Source organism: Callospermophilus lateralis, chromosome 9 (genome assembly GCF_048772815.1).
Source record: "Callospermophilus lateralis isolate mCalLat2 chromosome 9, mCalLat2.hap1, whole genome shotgun sequence".
Classification (NCBI taxonomy): Eukaryota; Metazoa; Chordata; class Mammalia; order Rodentia; family Sciuridae; genus Callospermophilus; species Callospermophilus lateralis.
The window spans coordinates 43,349,554-43,369,146 of NC_135313.1; the positions used below are offsets into that span (position 1 = coordinate 43,349,554).

Sequence of the window (19,593 nt, forward strand, 5' to 3'; positions counted from 1 at the left end):
AGCTGGCAGTCTGAAAGGGCAGGGATACAGCTCAATGAGCATCTCCACAGAGGAGCCAATCAGCTAGGTGTTGCTGGGGCCACTGTGAGCCAATCATCAGCTGGCAGTCTGAAAGTTTGCTGGAGCCCCTTCGGCTGTGGCTCTCAACATCTCCCCCTCTCTGTTTAAACAAGAAGCATGTGGCTTAGGGACCGTGTCTGCCTTAGGTTGTCCAATAGTACATATGGTCCTTACCCGTTATTGGATGAGCTGACCTCAAGGCGTCAGCCTCCTGTCTTAGGTTGGTACCATAGTAATTGGATCTTACCCGTCATTGACTACCAGTCCAGTATACAGCCACACCTGTGTAGAGGTCTTCGTACCAGCGGGGGGGTGAGGTTCTTTGCCTCACCTCTGTTGGCCCCCAAATTTTAGCTGAATGATCATGACAAACAGAAGGGAGGAAGATACACCAAGCCAGCTGATGGCTCCTTTTGGAAAAATTGTACCACCGATGACACCATCAGCATAAATACCCCAACACTACCAGAAGTTGCTGCACCAACAGATAGTTCACAATGCATACAGGTGAGTTCACAATGCATATAAGTGATACATAGTCCAGGCAAGTTCTGCAAGCAGTTCAGTGATGGCTATTGCAGAAGCTGTAGATTGGTTTTATCTTTGTCTTCATGCACTGAGATGAAGATAGGAATTCTGACAATAATGGCTAAAGAAAAATTATATAACATTATATAACATTCCAGAAGGCACTAAAAGAAAACAATTTTCTTAACAATTTACATTGTCTTCACTGAAGATAGGAATTCTGGCAATAATGGCTAAAGAAAAAATTATGTAACGTCCCAGAAGGCATTAAAAGAAAACAATTTTCTTAACAATTTACATTATCTTTAAGAGAATTATTAAATATAATGAAAAGGAAAGGTGAAAGTAAACAAACAGATCTGTTAACCTCCTGTTTTGTTCACATTTTAAAACAATCTTCAACAGCTGTTTACCCAATTTAAATTAAACCATTTAAATCACGTGAATAAAAAAAAAATTATTTGGATCCATTTTTTCATGAGCGCTCATCATATATGACATATGGACATACGTACATTCAAACACAAAACACAAGTGTGCACACATAATACATATGACACATAACATAATAGTAAAGGCCTTATAACTTTTTACAGGTGAAATCTCCATTGCAATGTTTAAAAACTCTATAGTCAAAAAATAGGACTGATCAGCAAAACATTAACCTAGGTCTGTATGAGCTCAAAAAAAAATATGGGAAAGGGCAATAATAAAATAGATATTGAAAAAAGCATTCTGGTTCTGTCGCAGATGTAAGAATAACCAAACTGGAGTTCTGGATATCACATCTTCTTTTTGGTCTGTAGAAATCGCTTTAGTTAATCTGTCTGGAATCCAAATCAGCTGCTGTTCTCCCTGTGGAAACACATAAACAGACCCCCGATTCCAGGCAATCACTGGGTCAGGACCTTAGTTAATCTCTCTGGAATCCAAATCGGCTGCTGTTCTCCCTGTGGAAACACACAAACAGACCCCCGACTCCAGACAATTACTGGGTCAGGACCTTTCCATTGTCCTGTTAGAATATCCTTCCAAAGTACCTTGGGCTTATATACATTTTTTGGACACATATGCCTTTCCGCAGCACTAAGCCCTGATGAATCCAAATTTAAAAAGTTTAGAGTAAAAAGGGTTATTTTAAGTTTATCTTTGGGGAATATATACCCCTTCCCAATTCCTTCTTTTTGCTTTAATAAGTACATTTTAATAGTTTGATGAGCTCTTTCAACTATGCCTTGTCCCTGTGGATTGTATGGGATTCCTGTTATATGAGTAATGCCAAATGATGAGCAAAATTGTTTAAAAGAGGTAGAAGTATAACCAGGGGCATTATCTGTTTTTAACTGTTTTGGAACGCCCACAGTGGCAAAATTTTGTAAGCAATGAGCTATAACATCTTTAGTTTTTTCTCCGGCATGAAGGGAGCCCATCAAAAATCCAGAAGAAGTATCAACTGTAACATGCAAATATTTTAATTTTCCAAATTCTGGCAAATGTGTGACATCCATCTGCCAAATATGATTAGGTATCAATCCTTTAGGATTGACTCCAAGATTAACTTGTGGTAAAAAGGTCACACAATTTTGACATTGTTTTATTATTTGTCTAGCTTGTTCCTTAGTTATTTTAAAACGCTTTTGTAAAGTATTAGCATTGACATGGAACTTTTTATGAAAATTTATAGCTTCTTCTAGTGTAGAGAAAATATGTATGTCATGTGTAGTTTTATCTGCTAAATCATTGCCCAAACTAAGGGCTCCAGGCAATCCTGTATGTGCCCTGATATGTCCTATAAAGAATGGATCTTTTCTGTCCCAGATTAGACTTTGTATAGTGGAAAACAAAGAGAAAATAGTAGAGGAAGGGGAAATCCTACCAGCATCTTCAAGGGATACTATAGCATTAACTATATACTGACTATCGGAAAATAAATTAAATACAGAATTTTTAAACATCACAAAAGCCTGTAATACTGCCTTAAGCTCTACCTTTTGAGCTGATTGTTTCGGTACTAAAAATGTAAAAGTTTGATCAGGTGTAACTATTGCTGCTGTACCATTATTTGATCCATCAGTGAATATATTTGGAGCATTCCCGATAGGTGTTTTTCTTGTCATTTTTGGAAAAATTACAGGATGCGATGACCAAAAAGACAATAAAGGATTAGATGGTAAGTGGTTATCAAATGAAACATTAGATTTGCACATGATTATTGCCCAAGTATTTAACTCATTAGCTAACTCATCAATTTGATTCATAGTATATGGAGTAATAATTTTATTGGGAGAAATTCCAAACACTCCCTTTGCTGCTTTTATTCCTTTGAGTATTAATTGTCCTACAGCCTCAGGATACCTAGTAAGAATAGTGTTAGGAGAATAAGATAAATGTATCCATAATAATGGGCCTTCTTGCCAAAATACTCCTGTAGGAATATTTTTTGTTGGTAGTACAATAAATAATAAAGGCAAACTTATATCAATTCTATCCAAATGCATATTTTCCATATATGTTTCAATGATTTTTAATGCCTTTCTTGCTTCAGGCGTTAACATTCGGGGTGAATTTGGATCTGATGGACCTTTTAGGATATCAAATAAAGGTCCCAACTCTCCTGTTGGTATACCTAGATAAGGCCTTATCCAATTTATGTCTCCTAATAACTTTTGAAAGTCATTAAGTGATTTGAGTTGATCTACTCGTATTTGAATTTTTGGTGGACGGACCATGGTTGAGGATAATAGAACTCCTAAATAATTAATTGGAAAATTTAATTGTACTTTATCTATTGCTATCTCTAGATTATAATTTTTTAATAAGTTTGTAAGTGTGGCATAACAGTCTAGCAATGTGTTTTTAGCTTTGTGTGCTAATAATACATCATCCATATAATGAAATATTTGTAGTTCAGGATTTTGATTTCTAAGTGGCTGGATTGCTTTGTTAACATAAATTTGACACATAGTTGGGCTGTTAGCCATCCCTTGAGGGAGTACTTTCCATTCATATCTCTGATCAGGACCTTCATGATTCAGTGCAGGGATAGTAAATGCAAAACGTGGACTATCCTCAGGATGAATTGGAATTGAAAAAAAACAATCTTTAATATCTATAACTAAAACATACCAAGTTTTTGGCAAAGCAGACAATTGAGGAATCCCCGATTGAGCAGGTCCCATAATAACCATCTCATTATTAATGGCTCTTAAATCTTGCAATAATCTCCATTTACCAGATTTCTTTTTGATGACAAAAATGGGAGTATTATGGGGAGATACAGAAGGTTGTATATGTCCTTCTGCTAATTGTTGTTTGACCAGATCATGGGCTGCTAGTATCTTTTCTTTAGTCAGGGGCCACTGAGGAACCCATACTGGTCTTTCTGATTTCCAAGTAATTTTTATTGTCTCAGTGGCCCTTTCTGAAAATCCAACCCATGTCTGTCTGTTCCTTGATCTATTTGTATTGGTGCTGCTATACCTTGTTCTTGTTTTCCTAATCTTTTTCCTTTCCTAAAACCTTGTCTAGTCATAATAGTGGGTGCATTTTGGTTGATGTTATTTGTTAATGTCAAACCTAATTGATCTAGGACATCTCGTCCCCATAAATTTATAGGAAGATAATCCAATACATATGGCTGTATAGTTCCTTCACATCCTTCAGGATCCTTCCAATCTAATACCATTGCACTTCTATGGGGATTAGTCGCCACTCCTAGGCCTCGAAGCGTTTGAGTGGCTTGTTGTAATGGCCAATGTTTTGGCCATTCTTGACGAGAGATGATGCTAAGGTCTGCACCTGTATCCAGTAGCCCATTAAATTCATGTCCTTGAATATTTAGTTTTAGCATGGGGCGAGAATCTAAATTTAAAGACAGCATAGCCCAATCTACACCTGTGGAGCCTAATCCCTTGGAACCTCTTTCTGTAGCACGACTGGAAAATTTATCATGTAGGCTTGGTATTATTAGTAACTGTGCTATTCTATCTCCTGGTGAAATTACTGATATACCATTTGGAGAACTGGCTATAATTTTTATTTCACCTTCATAATCGGGATCAATTACCCCAGGACTTATCATAAGTCCTTTTAGAGTAGAAGAGCTGCGTCCCAATAATAAGCCTACTGTTCCTTTGGGAAGAGGTCCTTTCACCCCTGTGGGAATGATTTGAACTCCCATCTCTGGAGTTAGTACTGATCTGGCGGAGGCGCAGATGTCCAACCCTGCGCTCCCTCTGGTTTGTCTGATGAGGGATCTGATGGACAATGTGTCCTGGGCACTACCTTGATGGGGTTGCTGGGTTCCTCCAGTGCTCCGTATATTTGTGGTTTTGGGCCCCGGAGCATTGGGCCCCCCTGTCCATTTTTTGGCAATGGAGCCCAGTACCTTTCTCCACGATATCGTGGATAAACACTTGGTCCTTGTTCGTTTTTTGATAATGGAGTACCCTCTATGGTGGTTTGAGAACGGCATTCATTAGCCCAATGTCTCCCTCTACGGCATCGTGGGCAAATACCCGGTATTCTACTCCTTTGATACCTAGTTTTGTTAAACCCTCCTCCTATGGGGCAATTCCTTTTAAAATGTCCTGTTTGTTCACAATTGTAGCATGTTCTTGGCCTGGAATCTAAAGCCTGTTTTACTGCAGCTGCCACAATTTGCCCTTGTTCATTAATGTCTCTGGCATCTAAAGCCTGTTTTACTGCAGCTGCCACAATTTTCCCTTGTTCATTAATGTCTCTGGCATCTAAAGCCTGTTTTACTGCAGCTGCCATGACTTGCTCTTGTTCATTAATGTCTCTACATAATTTAATATATGTGTTTAAATCTTCATGTTTCCATGGTCTAATGATATCTCTGCACCAACGATTCGCTTGGTCATAAGCCAGTTGTTTTATTAATGGCATTGCTTGTTCTGTATTCCCAAAAACTCTGGTAGCTGTTTGAATAAGCCTATCTACAAATTCAGCATAAGATTCATTAGTTCCTTGTATTATCTTAGATAATTGACCTTGTAAACCTCCATGTCCTTGTAAAGTCTTCCATGCCTTAACTGCATCTACAGCAATTTGTAAATATACACCAGGATCATATGCAATTTGATGCTGCTGATCCTCATAAGGTCCCTTTCCTAACAACATATCTAGATTTCTCTGAGGATAACCAGCTGCTGCATTTCGCCTAGCCGTCTCCTTGCAAAATTCCTCATTGGCAACCTTCCATAACAGGTATTGTCCTCCATTTAGCACAGCTTTACACATATTAGCCCAATCTGCTGGCGTCATGTTCAAGTTGGTAATGGATTCGACCAAGCTTACAGTGAAGGGTGCTTGAGGACCATAGGTTATTACAGCCTCTTTTAGCTGCTTCACTGTTTTGAAATTTAAAGTATGGTAAATTCGCTGCCCTCCTACCTCAAATACAGGGCATGTTAATACTTGAGATCCTGTCTCAGGATCTGAACTATCCACTGCGGGGGTTGGGGGCCTCTCAGCATATGGACGTGGCCTTGTCAGTTGGACACTTACGCCCTCTGGTGATAGAAAGGTGTTAGTAGCAGTCTCCTGTAGAGGTGGTGCTGTTGGTTGGACACTTAAGCCCTCTGGTGATAGAAAGGTTTTAGTAGCAGTCTCCTTTTGTAACTTTCCCCCTGATGGCTTTTTCTGCTCTAAACTTTCTTTCTCTGTCTGATTAGCTCGAAAGACCTTCTCTTTTACTTGAATCTTTTCCTCTTTCTGACTAACTTGAGAGACCTCCTCATTTACTTGAATCAATATATCTTCTCCTTCCTCTACCTTTGTCTGAATTGAAGGTTTTGGACTAAGAAAACCAGATACCAATGCCCACAATGCCAATGTGCCAGCTGGCAGAGTCCCTGGGCTTTTCTTTTCTATTCTTTTTAAATCTTCACCATGATGGTTCCATTGTGATATATTTAACAACTCCTCCTTAAAAAGCCATGGGCTACATTTTTGCATTGTATCAACGTATGCCCTGACTGCTCTTGATTTTACTGGGATGCCTCCTTCCTCTAACAATTTACTTAACACTCTTTCAGTTTGTTTTTTACTAATTTCTGATCCCGTATTTCTACTATAATACAACCCAACAAGATGACGCCAAACAAAACCGAGACAGAATGAAATAAAAATGGAACAACAAAAATTCATTATAGCCTTTCTATCCTCCTTATATGTGCATCCGTCCTTTCTCCCTATCTGTTCCTCAGACGTAAATAGTTTTTCCTCAGAAGTGAGCGGTTTTTCTTCCGTCTTACTCATCTCCAGGGACAGGCAACTTTAAACAAAAATGAAGCAAAACAAAAGAGGAATCTTAAAATGGCTCCCCATCCTCTCACCCTGCCCTCAGGGGCGAGCGGTTTACTTACCCTCAGTCGCTCCCCGTACGGGCCACCAAATGCCGCAGTCTGGCTGGGCACAATTCAGGAGCCACTTGTCAAAAGAAACTAACTTTATTTTTAGAACCACACAAGATAAACAAAACAGCTCCTCAGGAATAAACCCTCAGAGCCCAACTGCCACCACCGGCTTCCCACAAGCCACACTCACACCCACCAGCCTCTTCACCTCCCACAATCCTCCTGCTCTTGAGGCCGATTGGCTGGGTCGCATGGGCGGAGCCAAAAAAGTCCCCCAATGAGCAGCTCCGTGGTCTGAAAGGGCAGGGAAACAGCCCAATGAGCATCACCGCAGAGGAGCCAATCAGCTAGATGTTGCTGGGGCTGCTGTGAGCCAATCATCAGCTGGCAGTCTGAAAGGGCAGGGATACAGCTCAATGAGCATCTCCACAGAGGAGCCAATCAGCTAGGTGTTGCTGGGGCCACTGTGAGCCAATCATCAGCTGGCAGTCTGAAAGTTTGCTGGAGCCCCTTCGGCTGTGGCTCTCAACAGAAGGCAGGTTCAGATGGCTGCAGTTGGCTATACATGTTTCAGTGATGAGAACATAAGAATGTTCATTCATGAGGGCTTCTCTATTTTTAATAAAGTAGGTGGTTAGATCATTACAGAATTCCATAAGAGGGTTCTCTAGGGGAAGAGGCAGAGAAAGCAAGAAACAGTTTAAATTATTATTTTGGGGAACAGGGAAGAGATTGGATAGTTTTCCGTGCCTGTTTGAGAATTGTGATCATGAATTTTAAACAAAACCACTTAGAGTTGTATGATTTTTGTTCAGCTAGATTAAGCTGCTCAAATGCAGACAGAGGTAAGTGGTCGGGTTCTGCTGGTGCAGGGATTTTGCTAGAATAGTATAAAAGAGAGGACGTTTGAGGAAGATGAGGCATTTTTCAGGAAAAGTGACTTATGAATTGACTGGGGGGACTGGACTGTACGAAGAGCAATAGGAAGCCAGTGTAGGGGGAAGAGTCATGGAATCAGGGGACCTGAGGAAGCCCAAGAGCATCACAGCAGAGAACAGAGTTTCACAAATAAAATTTGGAGATGATGATCAGAAAGTTGTCAGGCTCTAAATGTCATTGGTTCAGGTTATGGTCATGGGAGAGGGAGGTTGCAAAGGCTGAAAAAGAGACATAACCCAGGATAAGGATGCCTAGAAATCTCCTACATTAACCTCAATTTTCTTTCAGAGAGGTCATGACTTCCATGAAGGCGTTAGAGCTGGTAAGTAACAAATAGCTGTGCTTCCTTCTTAGATATCAGGGAAATAGGATTTGTGAGCATACAATGTTACTTAAAGTTGGTAGTTGTTTTATTAGTGAAAATTAAACTTTTGTAAAAATTGGCAAGTTATGTGTTTTTAAATATACTGGATATAAAGGGAAGTTCAGTCTTGAAACTAATATTGCTCTTAAAGTTCACCTAACTTGGTTACTGCTCCCTAATTTACATACAAGTAGTAATCCTGCTTTTACAGTCACATGGACTGCCTTATGAGCTTGTAGACTCATCCTGCTGCTGACTCCTTGCAAAAGCCCTCAATTCTCCTTCCCTTCTTCCTCTTTTGTTACTGGCCTGGTTAAATTGGGCAGTGGTTGAATCCTACCATCTACTTTCCTTGCCTGTATCTGAGCAGTTAAACATTGCTGGGGAAAAAGCATTTTTACTTCTTACCTCTAAAGTCAGCATTTTTAGAAAAAGCAAGTAAAGTGATAATTTTTTCCCAACAAATTTGCCACAGTTCCTTTTATGAATAGCCCTCATCTTTCTAAGGAGTTTTTTGTTTATTGTATAAAATGAATTTTTTCTCTGCATATATTTTGTACATCTATTTTTCTTATGTTTTTATTAATCATCTTGATATATAGACTCTAGATATACATTTTTATCTGAATAAAAGGTTATGTTCTCTGAACTCAAAGCTTTGGTAAAAAACAGTGACTATTGTAGAATTCTCTTCTTTTCTGGCATGATATAACATTATTAGAAATAAGCACCAAGTACGAATCTGTTTGGAAGACAGTGGAGTTGAGTCAGAGCAAATGGCTATGTTTTATAGAAATCAAGTACAATATGCGTTTTTCCCACTAATTCCTTGCCAGTTCTCACTGCATGCGATTAGTGCCTGCATCTCTGATTTTAGGAGGACCTGTGTACTACCTTGGATTGTGTTGCTAAAGTAGTCATGATATATTATGATAGCTCTTCTTCAAAAAGGGAGGTATTATTTTTAGATAAATACTTGCAGTTATTTTAAGAAAAAAGTTGAAAGTCAAGCAGTGTTATCTAGAGTTCTGATTCATAAAGCAAGTGATTATCAAGCTACTTTTCAAATGAGAGAAGGTGCGTTGCCTCTTCTTTAGCACAGCTTCTTTATTCAGAAAGCAATATTTATTCTGGCTAAAACTATTTCATGTTCTTGCTATAATTTTCTAACTACAACAATGTGTTAGCAAATTAGAAGAAATGAGTTAGCAAATTAAGAAAAGTTGCAAAAATTTTTATTCTTAACATCTAGAATAAACTTCTCTCTAGTTATAGAAGGAAATAAAAATGGGTTATCTTCGTAGAGCTAAGTAGCTACCAAATGGAATTTAAACAGTATCTTAGGAGACCTTCTGAAAAAAACAATTGCCTACATGGCAAGAATTTCTTTCTATCCTAGGCAAAAATTTTTGTTAATTTGAAATAACACCCAGATTTGATTAGTATTCTCTTTTCTTTTGTCCTTCAGTGGAACTTCAAGGAGGGTAGGTAGTATTGGTCAGAAGACTCAAAAGTAGGCATCAGAACATCAGTGTTTAACATCACCACTGATCAGATTGCAGAATCCCAGACAGCCATACCTAACCTCCAGCACAAACTGGGCGTGATGGTGCGTGCCTGTCTGTAGTCCCAGCTACTCAGAAGGCTGGTTTGAGATCAGCCTGGGCAACACAGACACACCCCAGCCTAAAACAAACAAAACAAACCTCCAAAAACAAAAGATTCTAACAAGGCTTCCAGGGTCCACATTTAATTGTATATAAAGCTTCCTTTTCTCCACCTACCAAGAGAAGCTTCTTCCTTGGTTCCCAGACTGCTTCTTTCATTAGCTTAAAAAATTAATTTTTTCCAGTCTACTTTGTAGAGTTTGTATATTTAAATATTTCTATTACTCACCAGAATTAGGAACATTTTTTTTAAATACTTTTTCTTTAATTGTAGATGGGCACAGTATATTTACTTTATTTTTATGTGGTACTGAGGATCGAACACAGTGCCTCACGTGTGCCAGTTGAGCGCTCTCCTACTGAGCCTCAGCCCCAACCCTAAATATGTACATTTTAAGCATAGTTGAAATTTGCTACCCCAACCATAACATTTAAAAAAATTTTTGTAGATTCACATCTAGTTGTAAGAAATAGAGATACTGTATACCCTCTACCCAGTTTCCCAAATGAAAGCATGTATAACTGTAATGTGTTGTTACAACCAGGAAGTAGGCATGGCTCTTTTTATTTTTCAAGAAGAGGTTATAGATTGCCTCATCCTTACAGTCCTGTGGGGATATTATGTGGCTACACTAAGTGATGACCACACTGAAACAAGAGAAGAACAAGGCTTCATGATAACCTGACAGTGGTCTGATTTTTTTTTTTTTTTAATTCAGAGCTATCTGAGCTAGAGGATTTGGCAGAATAGCAATGTCCACATTTAATTATGCATAAAGTTCTTTTCTCTCAACCTTAAGTAATTTTCCTCCCAAAACTAAGTGTGGTGGAGGTGAGGTGGCAGATCTGAGTCATTTGCTCTCCCTTGTCTTCCCTTTCAACCATACCAACACTAGTTTTATCTTATGATTATTTTCTTAAAAGAGGAAAATGAATGTTTAAATCACTGAATTAGTTCAGGTGGCTTTATTAAATCTGCAGACATGAAGCTTAGTAGGTGAGAATATACCCACACCAGTCATCAAAGGTATATTGCTGTCCTTCCATATTCTCTGAGGGTTTAATTTAGAAGAAAAATGTACAAAAATATATACTGAAAGGAAACAATGTACTATAGCAAAATATGCCTACTACAAAACAGCTTCTATAAGTAATTAAATAGAAAGAAATATCCTAATATCTATGTCTTCTTTTGTCAGTTTTAGTTGATAAAGACCAGAGTCCAAAATGGAAACCAGCTAATCTAAAAGAAGTTACTGATGAAGATTTGGACAATTATTTTAAATCTCTGGGAAGCAATGATTTGAAATTTTGAGGTGACTATTCTTTTAAAGTTTATTTTGTAGCAGAGGTTGACAACTAAACACAGAAGCCCAGTCTGGCCTGCTGCCTCATTTTATGTAGTCTACAAACTAGAAGTGGTATCTTCATTTTTGAAGGGTTGGGAAAGGAAATAAAAAATTAATATTTCTTGACTTCTGAAAATTACATGAAGTTCATGAGTGTCTACAAATAAAGTTTGATTGGAATATCACTGTGTTCATCTGCACCTATCATCCATGGCTGCTTTGATGTGAGTAGTTGCAGCAGAGATTGTATGGCTTTCAAAGCCTATACTATTCACTCTCTGATCCTTGTCAGAAAAAGCTTACCAACCCCTGTTTCTGAGGATGGGACAATTCAAAGATCTCTTGAGATTCTCAAGTTATTATATCTATTTGAAATGGGAACTTTGGCTTGCAGTAAGTAGTGATTTATGATTTGGCTAAACAAACTTAGGTGTGGATTATAAAAAATAAAGACCCTGATATTTTTTTGAGGATTCTGTGGTAATGCATCATAGAATTTCCTTTTTTATGAGTGTATTTTGCAGTAACTGGGTTAATATGTACAAAAGGAACTCTTATGCTATAGTAATCTTGGTCAAAAAGAAAAAGTTCTCATGAGGTTATCCTCCAGTATGTTAACTCAGCTTTGGTCTTCCCTAAAATAATTAGAATATCTTCCCATGGGTGAAAATGAAGGCATTATTTTTTACTTACAATATTTTCTAATTTGGTAGAATAAGGACCCCCAGTCTCTAAGACAGAGATGCTCTACTTTTTATTATTTAAAGTTTTGTGTGATGATAGTTAAAAGTAGTTTAAAATATAAGTATCTTCAATAATTGGTACTATTGACAAAATAAGTGTTTTTTAAGGTATGTAAGAAACTGCAATGTGGCTTTAAAGTTCTAGGTAAGAATAATTTTTAAATTAAAGGTCAGTTTATCATTTATTTTGTAACTTGTTCTAGTTTCTCCTTAATTCCACATCCCTCAGAAACTAAAAAAATTTCAGGTGTGTAAGAACAAAAACATAGAAAGACATCAAAGATTATGGATTATACCCTTCTTATAGATGAGATTAAAGCCCAGAAGGTATTGCTCAATTCTTAATCTATTTGACATGGTTTCTTCCAAAAAATTCAGGAACAGATCTGAAATAAAAATTTCATGATATTGGATATTTATATTCTTATCTTTAAAGCTTCTTTAAAGCTTCTAAATCAAACCCAAATGATTCAAGAAATTATTTGTATAAGTGGGTTTTTATTCACTTTACACTTGTTAGCAATACAGAAAATGTTGTCTTTTATGTTAAAAAATATCAAAGTATACAGCATTGAAAAGATTTTCCTTCAATTAAATAAGAACTTATAGCTATGTAATTGCAACTGGACTTTTATTATATAGTTACAAAAAAAAGTTTTCACAAAAGTATTTGGAAAAAAATATACCACTTTATAACTAATTCTTACAGGGAAGAGAATTTGTTAACAAAGCTTGGGTTTTGTAAATTAAAGTGCAGGTAGTACTCCTGAACCAGTGCTCCTGGATCCAAGGAAGGCATGGCTTATTTGTTCATGTAAAGACAGGATGAGGGCATTATGATCAAACCAGGTATTTGTTAGAACTTTGTTTTGGGAGGTGCTGAGGGTTGAACTCAGGGCCTTGTGCATGCGAGTCATGCTGCTCTACCACTGAGCTACATTCCCGGCCATTTTATTTTCTTTTAAGACAGAATCTCACTAGGTTGCCCAGACTAGCTTCAAACTTGAGGTCTTCCTGCCTCAGTCTTCCATGTGACTGGAATTATAGGTGTTTAACACCATAGCCAGCAAAATTTTATTTTTACTGTTTCTTGACATTACTTAAATGCGTCTGTAACTTTTGATTTCTACAATGTGTAATGCAGATGTACACTTCCACATCATTTCAGAATAGCAATGATTTTTGAGTAGGATGTATGAGTACCATGCTATTTTTATCATACTATAATATTAAGGCGGTTTGATATGAATTATTCCTTTGGGATTAAGATGATAATCATTTTTGTCGCCTTCAATATGCCTTAAGTACTGATAACCACAAGCAGTTTGCAACACACTGATAAAGCAACCAAAGTGGAGAATTTTAGGTCCAAAGGCATGAAACTGAAAGTTAACAGTATGTAAGAGACAACTGGGAAAGCAGCAGTGGGGCACATTGTGGGGTTGTGTGACTCTGTAAATAAGGGATTGGCGTGCTTGTTTCCTAATGATCAGCCTCCACAGTTGCCACCTGGAGGGTCTTTGTTGTGCTGGTAAGTGTTCATGGGCCCTTACACCACTAATGCTCCACAAATGTCCTTTTTCCAGTAGCTAATAATTCTCTTCAGTATTCTACTTTATAGGTCTCCTTTCTCAGTTGCCCTATTTTTTATGAAAAAATGAAATAAAGACCATGTTTCAATATGAATGTATGAAGAAGGCAAATTCTTACCAAAACTGTTCTTGTCATCAAGGCCCAAACTCTGTCTTAGTAATTGTCACATGCACTATAAATTGTTTACTTAGCTATCTTCCCATCTGGTTTATCCACTAACTCACTGATTATGTAAGCCTGTGGCTCCTTGTTCATGGGTTGACATATAATACAGCAGCTTTTAGATAACTCTTAGATGATATATACATCATACTCTATGGAAATAAAATTTAGGGCAGGGGTGGTGCTCAATGATAAAATTTTACCACCCTAGTGCTGAGAGAGGGTGACAACAGAGATCAGACTTCTAGCTAGATATGGATCTTTCAGAGATTCCTATTACACTCTGGGAAGCAGGGGCAGAGGGCAAAGAAGGAACCTGAAGTTAAAATATTTAGTTAGACCCAAACCTCACTAGTCTATGTCCCCTATGTATACTGAAAAATTTAGTGACATACTGCTTTGTATGGCTTTGTGTTCTTACGATAGTATTATAGTATAGATTTAATTTATATCTTTCCAATAGCAAATGACCTTGCAGCAAAAGCATCCTTAGTAATATATAAAACAGAAAACATCCTCATCTAGGTTTTTGTCTGTGTCATTAGTATAAAATCGAAAAAACCTCAAAATTTTCTTCATGAGCTACAAATGTACTTTGTACTTAAAAACTTTCTGTCGGACTACGACTTCAGGTCTTTCTATGAGGAGGATTGGTTGCTTTTCTATATACAAATTGCAAGATTACAAGTTGAATAATCAGGCATCCCAAAACCACTGAAATTTGGGACATTACTTACTTCATATCACTCACTTCATGTCCCTTCCTGTGCTCATGTAACTTGGAGAATTCACTGATTCAAATGTTGGTTTCAAAGTATTGCTTTAAGTTAGAGGTGTAGCTTTCTGCCTGCATACAAAGCCAAATATATATTGATCTTGAAGTCACAAGCCGCCTTCTACCTTCTTTAGATTTCACTGACATTGGTGTATCTTAATAAAAGGATCTAACATATATGGATTTAAGCAATTTTCTTTCTAATTTAATTAAACTATGTAGCAAATATTAATAGAGATAATTCTACAGACTCAGTCCCATTTTTCCTAAAAGTTTTGTCTTCTCAGTATCTTCCTCCCCCTCTCCCAAATCATCTGTTACCATTGATCTTCAAACAGTTATGTAATGTTTTTTTCTTCCCTAAAGTGTGTATGTGATAACAGTAAAAAGAGAAAAAAGCATATGAAAATCGCATAGTGTATGGCTATGTGCCCAATGGGCAATATTACTACTAAAAAATAAGTACTGCTTCTTGGAGGAATGTGTTATTTTGTTCTGTAACACAACTGTAAATCCTCATGCATTATTTGGTCCCATGTAAACTGAATGGAATTGCTCTACTGGTCAGTAAAAGTCTGGGAATAAGTGCCACCTGTACCTACATCTGCATCTCTGAAACAAAGGTTAACACACAATTAATACCAGGTTTTGCTTTCTACCTTACTGACTTGGCTTCTGTTATTTTAAAGATTTACTGGATTTTTGTAAAAGGAGCCTAGGACTTCTTAATACAATGCAATAAACATTAATGTCATGGCTTCTATACATTATATCTTTAAAGATGGCTTTACACATAGTCTGACTCATTCAATAACAGTTGTAGTTAGGGCCCTGAGGTTCAAGGTGGTAGTTATGCTTTTCATCTACAAAAATATATTAAGAACAGGGTTCAAGGTGGAACTTTTCTACACAGGTTGTATTCTAATCTTAGGTCATAGGTGTTGAGAAGTGGGGATCCTTGACAAATGGTTTTGGCAAACGATCCACAATGAATCACTAAGATCTGAGTGCCACTCCCTTGCCAAGGCATTATGGGAAAAAACCTTTTCACATCTGGGCTTTTTTTGGTATAAATTAACAGACATGGTTATTTTAAAGAAGTGACTTTAACCATTTAGAACCTGGGATACTTTTAGCATTTTCTTTGGTGGTGCCATTATGCCTAAGGAAGAAAGTGGTGTGACCTCCAGATGATTACTGGGTGCCACAGGACCTCGTTTGGCCCTTCCATAACCAAACTCCAAAAACCAGCAGGTAGAAATTACTGTTAACACAGAACTGCTTAAAACACATTTCATCTCAGGTTTTCCTACACCAGTGACATTATCATAGACAAGTTTCTACATCCAGATGGAGTTATTTGTACTTATATGCACACCAGCGTTTGCTTCTGTTTCATGTATTTAAACTAGCACCAACTATATCCACAGGTCAACAAAGTTGTCATCCTATAGCATCAAGGCCCTCACTGTCACTCTCAATGTACGGGATGTCATAGTACTTGATGTTGTTGCGTGCCCACTGCTGCAGGGCATCATGCAAAATTTCCTGGGATAGACGGTGTGCATATTCAAGCACCACAATGTTGGGTACTGGGGGTTTCTTCACTTCCTCATGGACATGAACTGGAGAAGGCATCCTAGGTAGAAATTCCTGTTCTGGCATAAAGTTTTCTTCATTCTCATCTTGCTTCTCTGGTGCAAATGTGGTAGGAAATGGAAAAGTTTGCTTTGATTTCATGCAGCCCATGTTGTAGAGGTGTTATGACTGAGTGAAGGAGAGCAGCAGCAAGACTACTTCAGCAGCATATTGGGAAGACAGTGAAGGTCTGTCCACCACAAGACGTGGACCAGTGCTTTCTCTCGCCAGGCCACTTGGTAATCAGTGCTCCCTTTCACCACTCTTCACTCCTAGTGTTTATCTGTCAAGAGAAGGGAGTTTTCAGTTGTTGATGGATTTTAATTCATTTAATTATAGTAGTGCTGAGGATTGAACCCAGTGCCTCATACATGCTAGGCAAGCGCTCTACCACTGAGCCACAGCTCCAGCCCCAAGAGAAGGGAGTTTCCATTTTTAATTCATAGAATGCAAAATAATGTAAGATTCATTGACGTATTGGTACCCTGTAAAAATTCTTTTCACCAATTTGGTCCCTTGGAGGAAATGTGAAGTAACAACAAATAGCTTTATCTTATCAACTGAAGGGAAAAGAAATCAACAAAAATGGCAATTTATAAAACAGGAAAACGTTTTTTCAAGCTTTTGAAAATTTTATAAAACTAAAAATATTTAAACTCATTTATAACAGCAATATAGCTCCTGGATCAAATTCTAGACACCTATTATCAGAATGCAGCCCTGCTCATTTGTTTTACGTATTATTGCTGCTTGATTTCATGCTATGATGGCAGGATTGAATACTTGTGACAGAGTGTGGCCTGCAAAGCCTAAAATATTTATTACCTAGCCCTTTACAGAAAGCGTGTGCCAACCTCTGATCTTTCTTTGTCAAGGGAAATAAACATATCAAAGTCTGATTTTGTTGTGAACTTACAAACCTGCATATCTTGGACCGCTATTAGTCAGGCTTTGTTCCCTGGTCAGATATTCACAACTCAGCGGTCCTTATACTAGGGCCAATCAAACAACACAGGTTAGACATAGCAAAGCCATTTTTTTTTTAATGAATTAAATGTCTCTATGAGATTATATGTAAAGCTTATATTTATTTAAAATAAGTGTAAAGGTTTCTCCTAAGTATCCTACCCTTACCTGATGTTTGGACAGTAAGTAGGCAACAGTGCTTCTGTGCTCCCCAAGTAGGTGCTGTCACTGGATAACTTCTCTTAATTTAGAACTTCATGATAACTAAAACAACACTGACAGCTTCACTGTAGAGAGAACCAGACTTGTGAGAGCACAGGAAAGTCTCTATGGATGAGGTTAACTGTTCCTAGTTCTTTTTAATTTTCGGACTCAAGACAATTCAGTTGAGTGTTTCTGATACCAGTGATCCCTAAAACGCAAAAGCTAACATATGCCTAATTTGCTTTTCTAACTAAGTGTATAAAAAATGACCTTTACCTTGTTTATTGCTATATACTTTTTTGGCTTTCTATGAATTCTACCCAATTTTCTCATTATATCTGTTCCTGATAAGGATGATATACTGGTAAAGGGTCCTTCTGCTTTTAATTACCTTTAGTTCTATATTATACCCTGCTTCCTGCTCAATTTCAGAGATGTATTTCAATGGGGAAGAAAGAACATGTATGATATCTGCTTTGTTTACTGGACTGAACTGCTTGAAGAGAACCGTCTTGGTTCTTCATCTCCAGCATGTATCTATTTTGTACTGTGAGAACAGTTCAGGGACCCAGACATGGTTAACATGAAAAAGTTTACTTAGAAAACCCCATGGGTGTCATAAATAAAAGGCTGTGCATAGAATCATCAGATTATCCTGTATATTCTAGGATCTTTGGTTTTGTATAAGCAGCTTTTTCTTGCCAATACAGAGTCACTTGTACCAGATTTGCCCTCTCACCTGGACAAAATACGTGAGCAGGTATTTTCAGACAATGAAGGAAAAGCTGCTCAGTACTGTAATTCCTTGAGGAAAGGAGGACACAAGACATTTAATCCCATAATTGAACATCCTAGGGTTTTATTTGGGAGTATCTTCCTTAGAATTATCACAGAGAAGTTGAGCCCAAAGACACGACAGTGTTAATTCTACTGAGCTGAGGAAGCAGAGGTTTGGGTTACTGAAGCATCAAATTTATAAGACAGAGTTTATAAGAACCCTAGGAAAGGCAGAAATTTGCTAAAGGACTCATCAAGGATAAGGGCTGGGATGTGCATATGTAGGATAATGATCTGCAGGGCCTAGTAAGAGATCACCTGCTCTGGGACTTCAGAGTTGAACAGTGATACCAGTTGTTCTACAGTACTGGGAATCCTTGGAGTTACAGAGACCCCATCGAACATTTGAGGCTTTAATTACTGCCCAGGAAATGTGACGCCTTAGGAATCGGGTATACCCTAGGAACAGGGGTTGACAAAGGTTTTTGTAAAGAGATAGATAGTATATGACAGGCTTGTGAGCTATATTGCTATAATCTGAATATCCTCCCCAATTTATATGCTAAAACCTAATCCTCAAAGTGATGGTATTTGGAAGTGGTGTCTCTGGGAATTAATATTAGGGCATCAGTGCCCTTATAAAAGAGGCCCCAGGAGCTTCCTTGCCCTCACTGTGAAGAAAAAAGGCACCATCTGTGAACCAGGAAGCCAGCCTTCAACAGACAAAATCTGAGTATACTTCCCAGCCTCCAGAACTATGAGAAAAAAGTTTGTTGTTTCTAACCACCCAGTCTATGGTATTTTATTATAGCAGCATGAACAGATCGAGACAAAGTATATCACAAGGACTCATCTCTACTACTGCACAAAAGCAGCCACAGAAATATATAAATGAATGGGTATGCGATAAAACTTCATTTGCAAAAATAGCTAACCATAGGCCATGTCAGAGTAAGTTCAACAGAAATAGTCTCACTCTAACAAAGAAAAATATTTATAGAAAGATGACATAATCCAGTCTCCATACAAAGTATTATTTGCAATGTAAATAATTAAATGCAAAAAAGCAGGAAAATGTAACCCACCATCAAAAATAAAAAGCTGTTAGAAACAGAACCCCAAATGGCCCAGAATTTTTAATTAACAGAACTTCATAGAACTTACTAGACACTTTAAAAAGTTAAGTATATAAGTATATTCAAGGACATGAAGGAAAGAAAATAGAAACTCAAAACCTAAAATATACAATATCTGAAGTGAAAAATTCATTGTATGGGCTATTCAATGTTGCAAGAGATTAGTGAAGTTAATAAATAAATGTGTATACACACATATACAGATAATCTGAAAACTGGGGGAGGGGATTTTAAAACTGAACCGAGCAAAAAAAGATAACGCACTAAAAAGATAATGCAAGTATGACCTTAAAGCAGTGGAGAATGAGTATA

At 37.6% G+C, this 19,593-nt stretch overlaps 2 protein-coding genes across 3 annotated transcripts in view; one reads left to right on the forward strand and one right to left on the reverse strand.

Moving 5' to 3' along the window:
- The window catches only part of Hibch (3-hydroxyisobutyryl-CoA hydrolase), an 87,989-nt gene extending 76,517 nt beyond the window's left edge, over positions 1-11,472 (forward strand). For both annotated transcript variants that reach the window (XM_076866067.2, XM_076866068.2), the window contains 2 exons: positions 8,196-8,229; positions 11,138-11,472. In XM_076866067.2, coding sequence (XP_076722182.2) covers positions 8,196-8,229; positions 11,138-11,253 — 150 coding nt within the window. In that variant the 3' untranslated portion in view covers positions 11,254-11,472. The remainder of the gene's footprint in view (positions 1-8,195; positions 8,230-11,137) is intronic.
- Positions 11,473-15,953: 4,481 nt separating this feature from the next.
- On the reverse strand, positions 15,954-16,309 carry Akap19 (A-kinase anchoring protein 19). Its single transcript, XM_076866672.2, has one exon. The coding sequence runs from the start codon at positions 16,307-16,309 to the stop codon at positions 16,004-16,006; it is 306 nt and encodes a 101-aa protein (XP_076722787.1). The 3' UTR covers positions 15,954-16,003.
- Between the last annotated feature and the right edge of the window lie 3,284 nt (positions 16,310-19,593).

Bases quoted from the DNA above. Each gene is read 5' to 3' on its own strand.
- Akap19 (XM_076866672.2), bottom strand. From the start codon at position 16,309: ATGGGCTGCATGAAATCAAAGCAAACTTTTCCATTTCCTACCACATTT.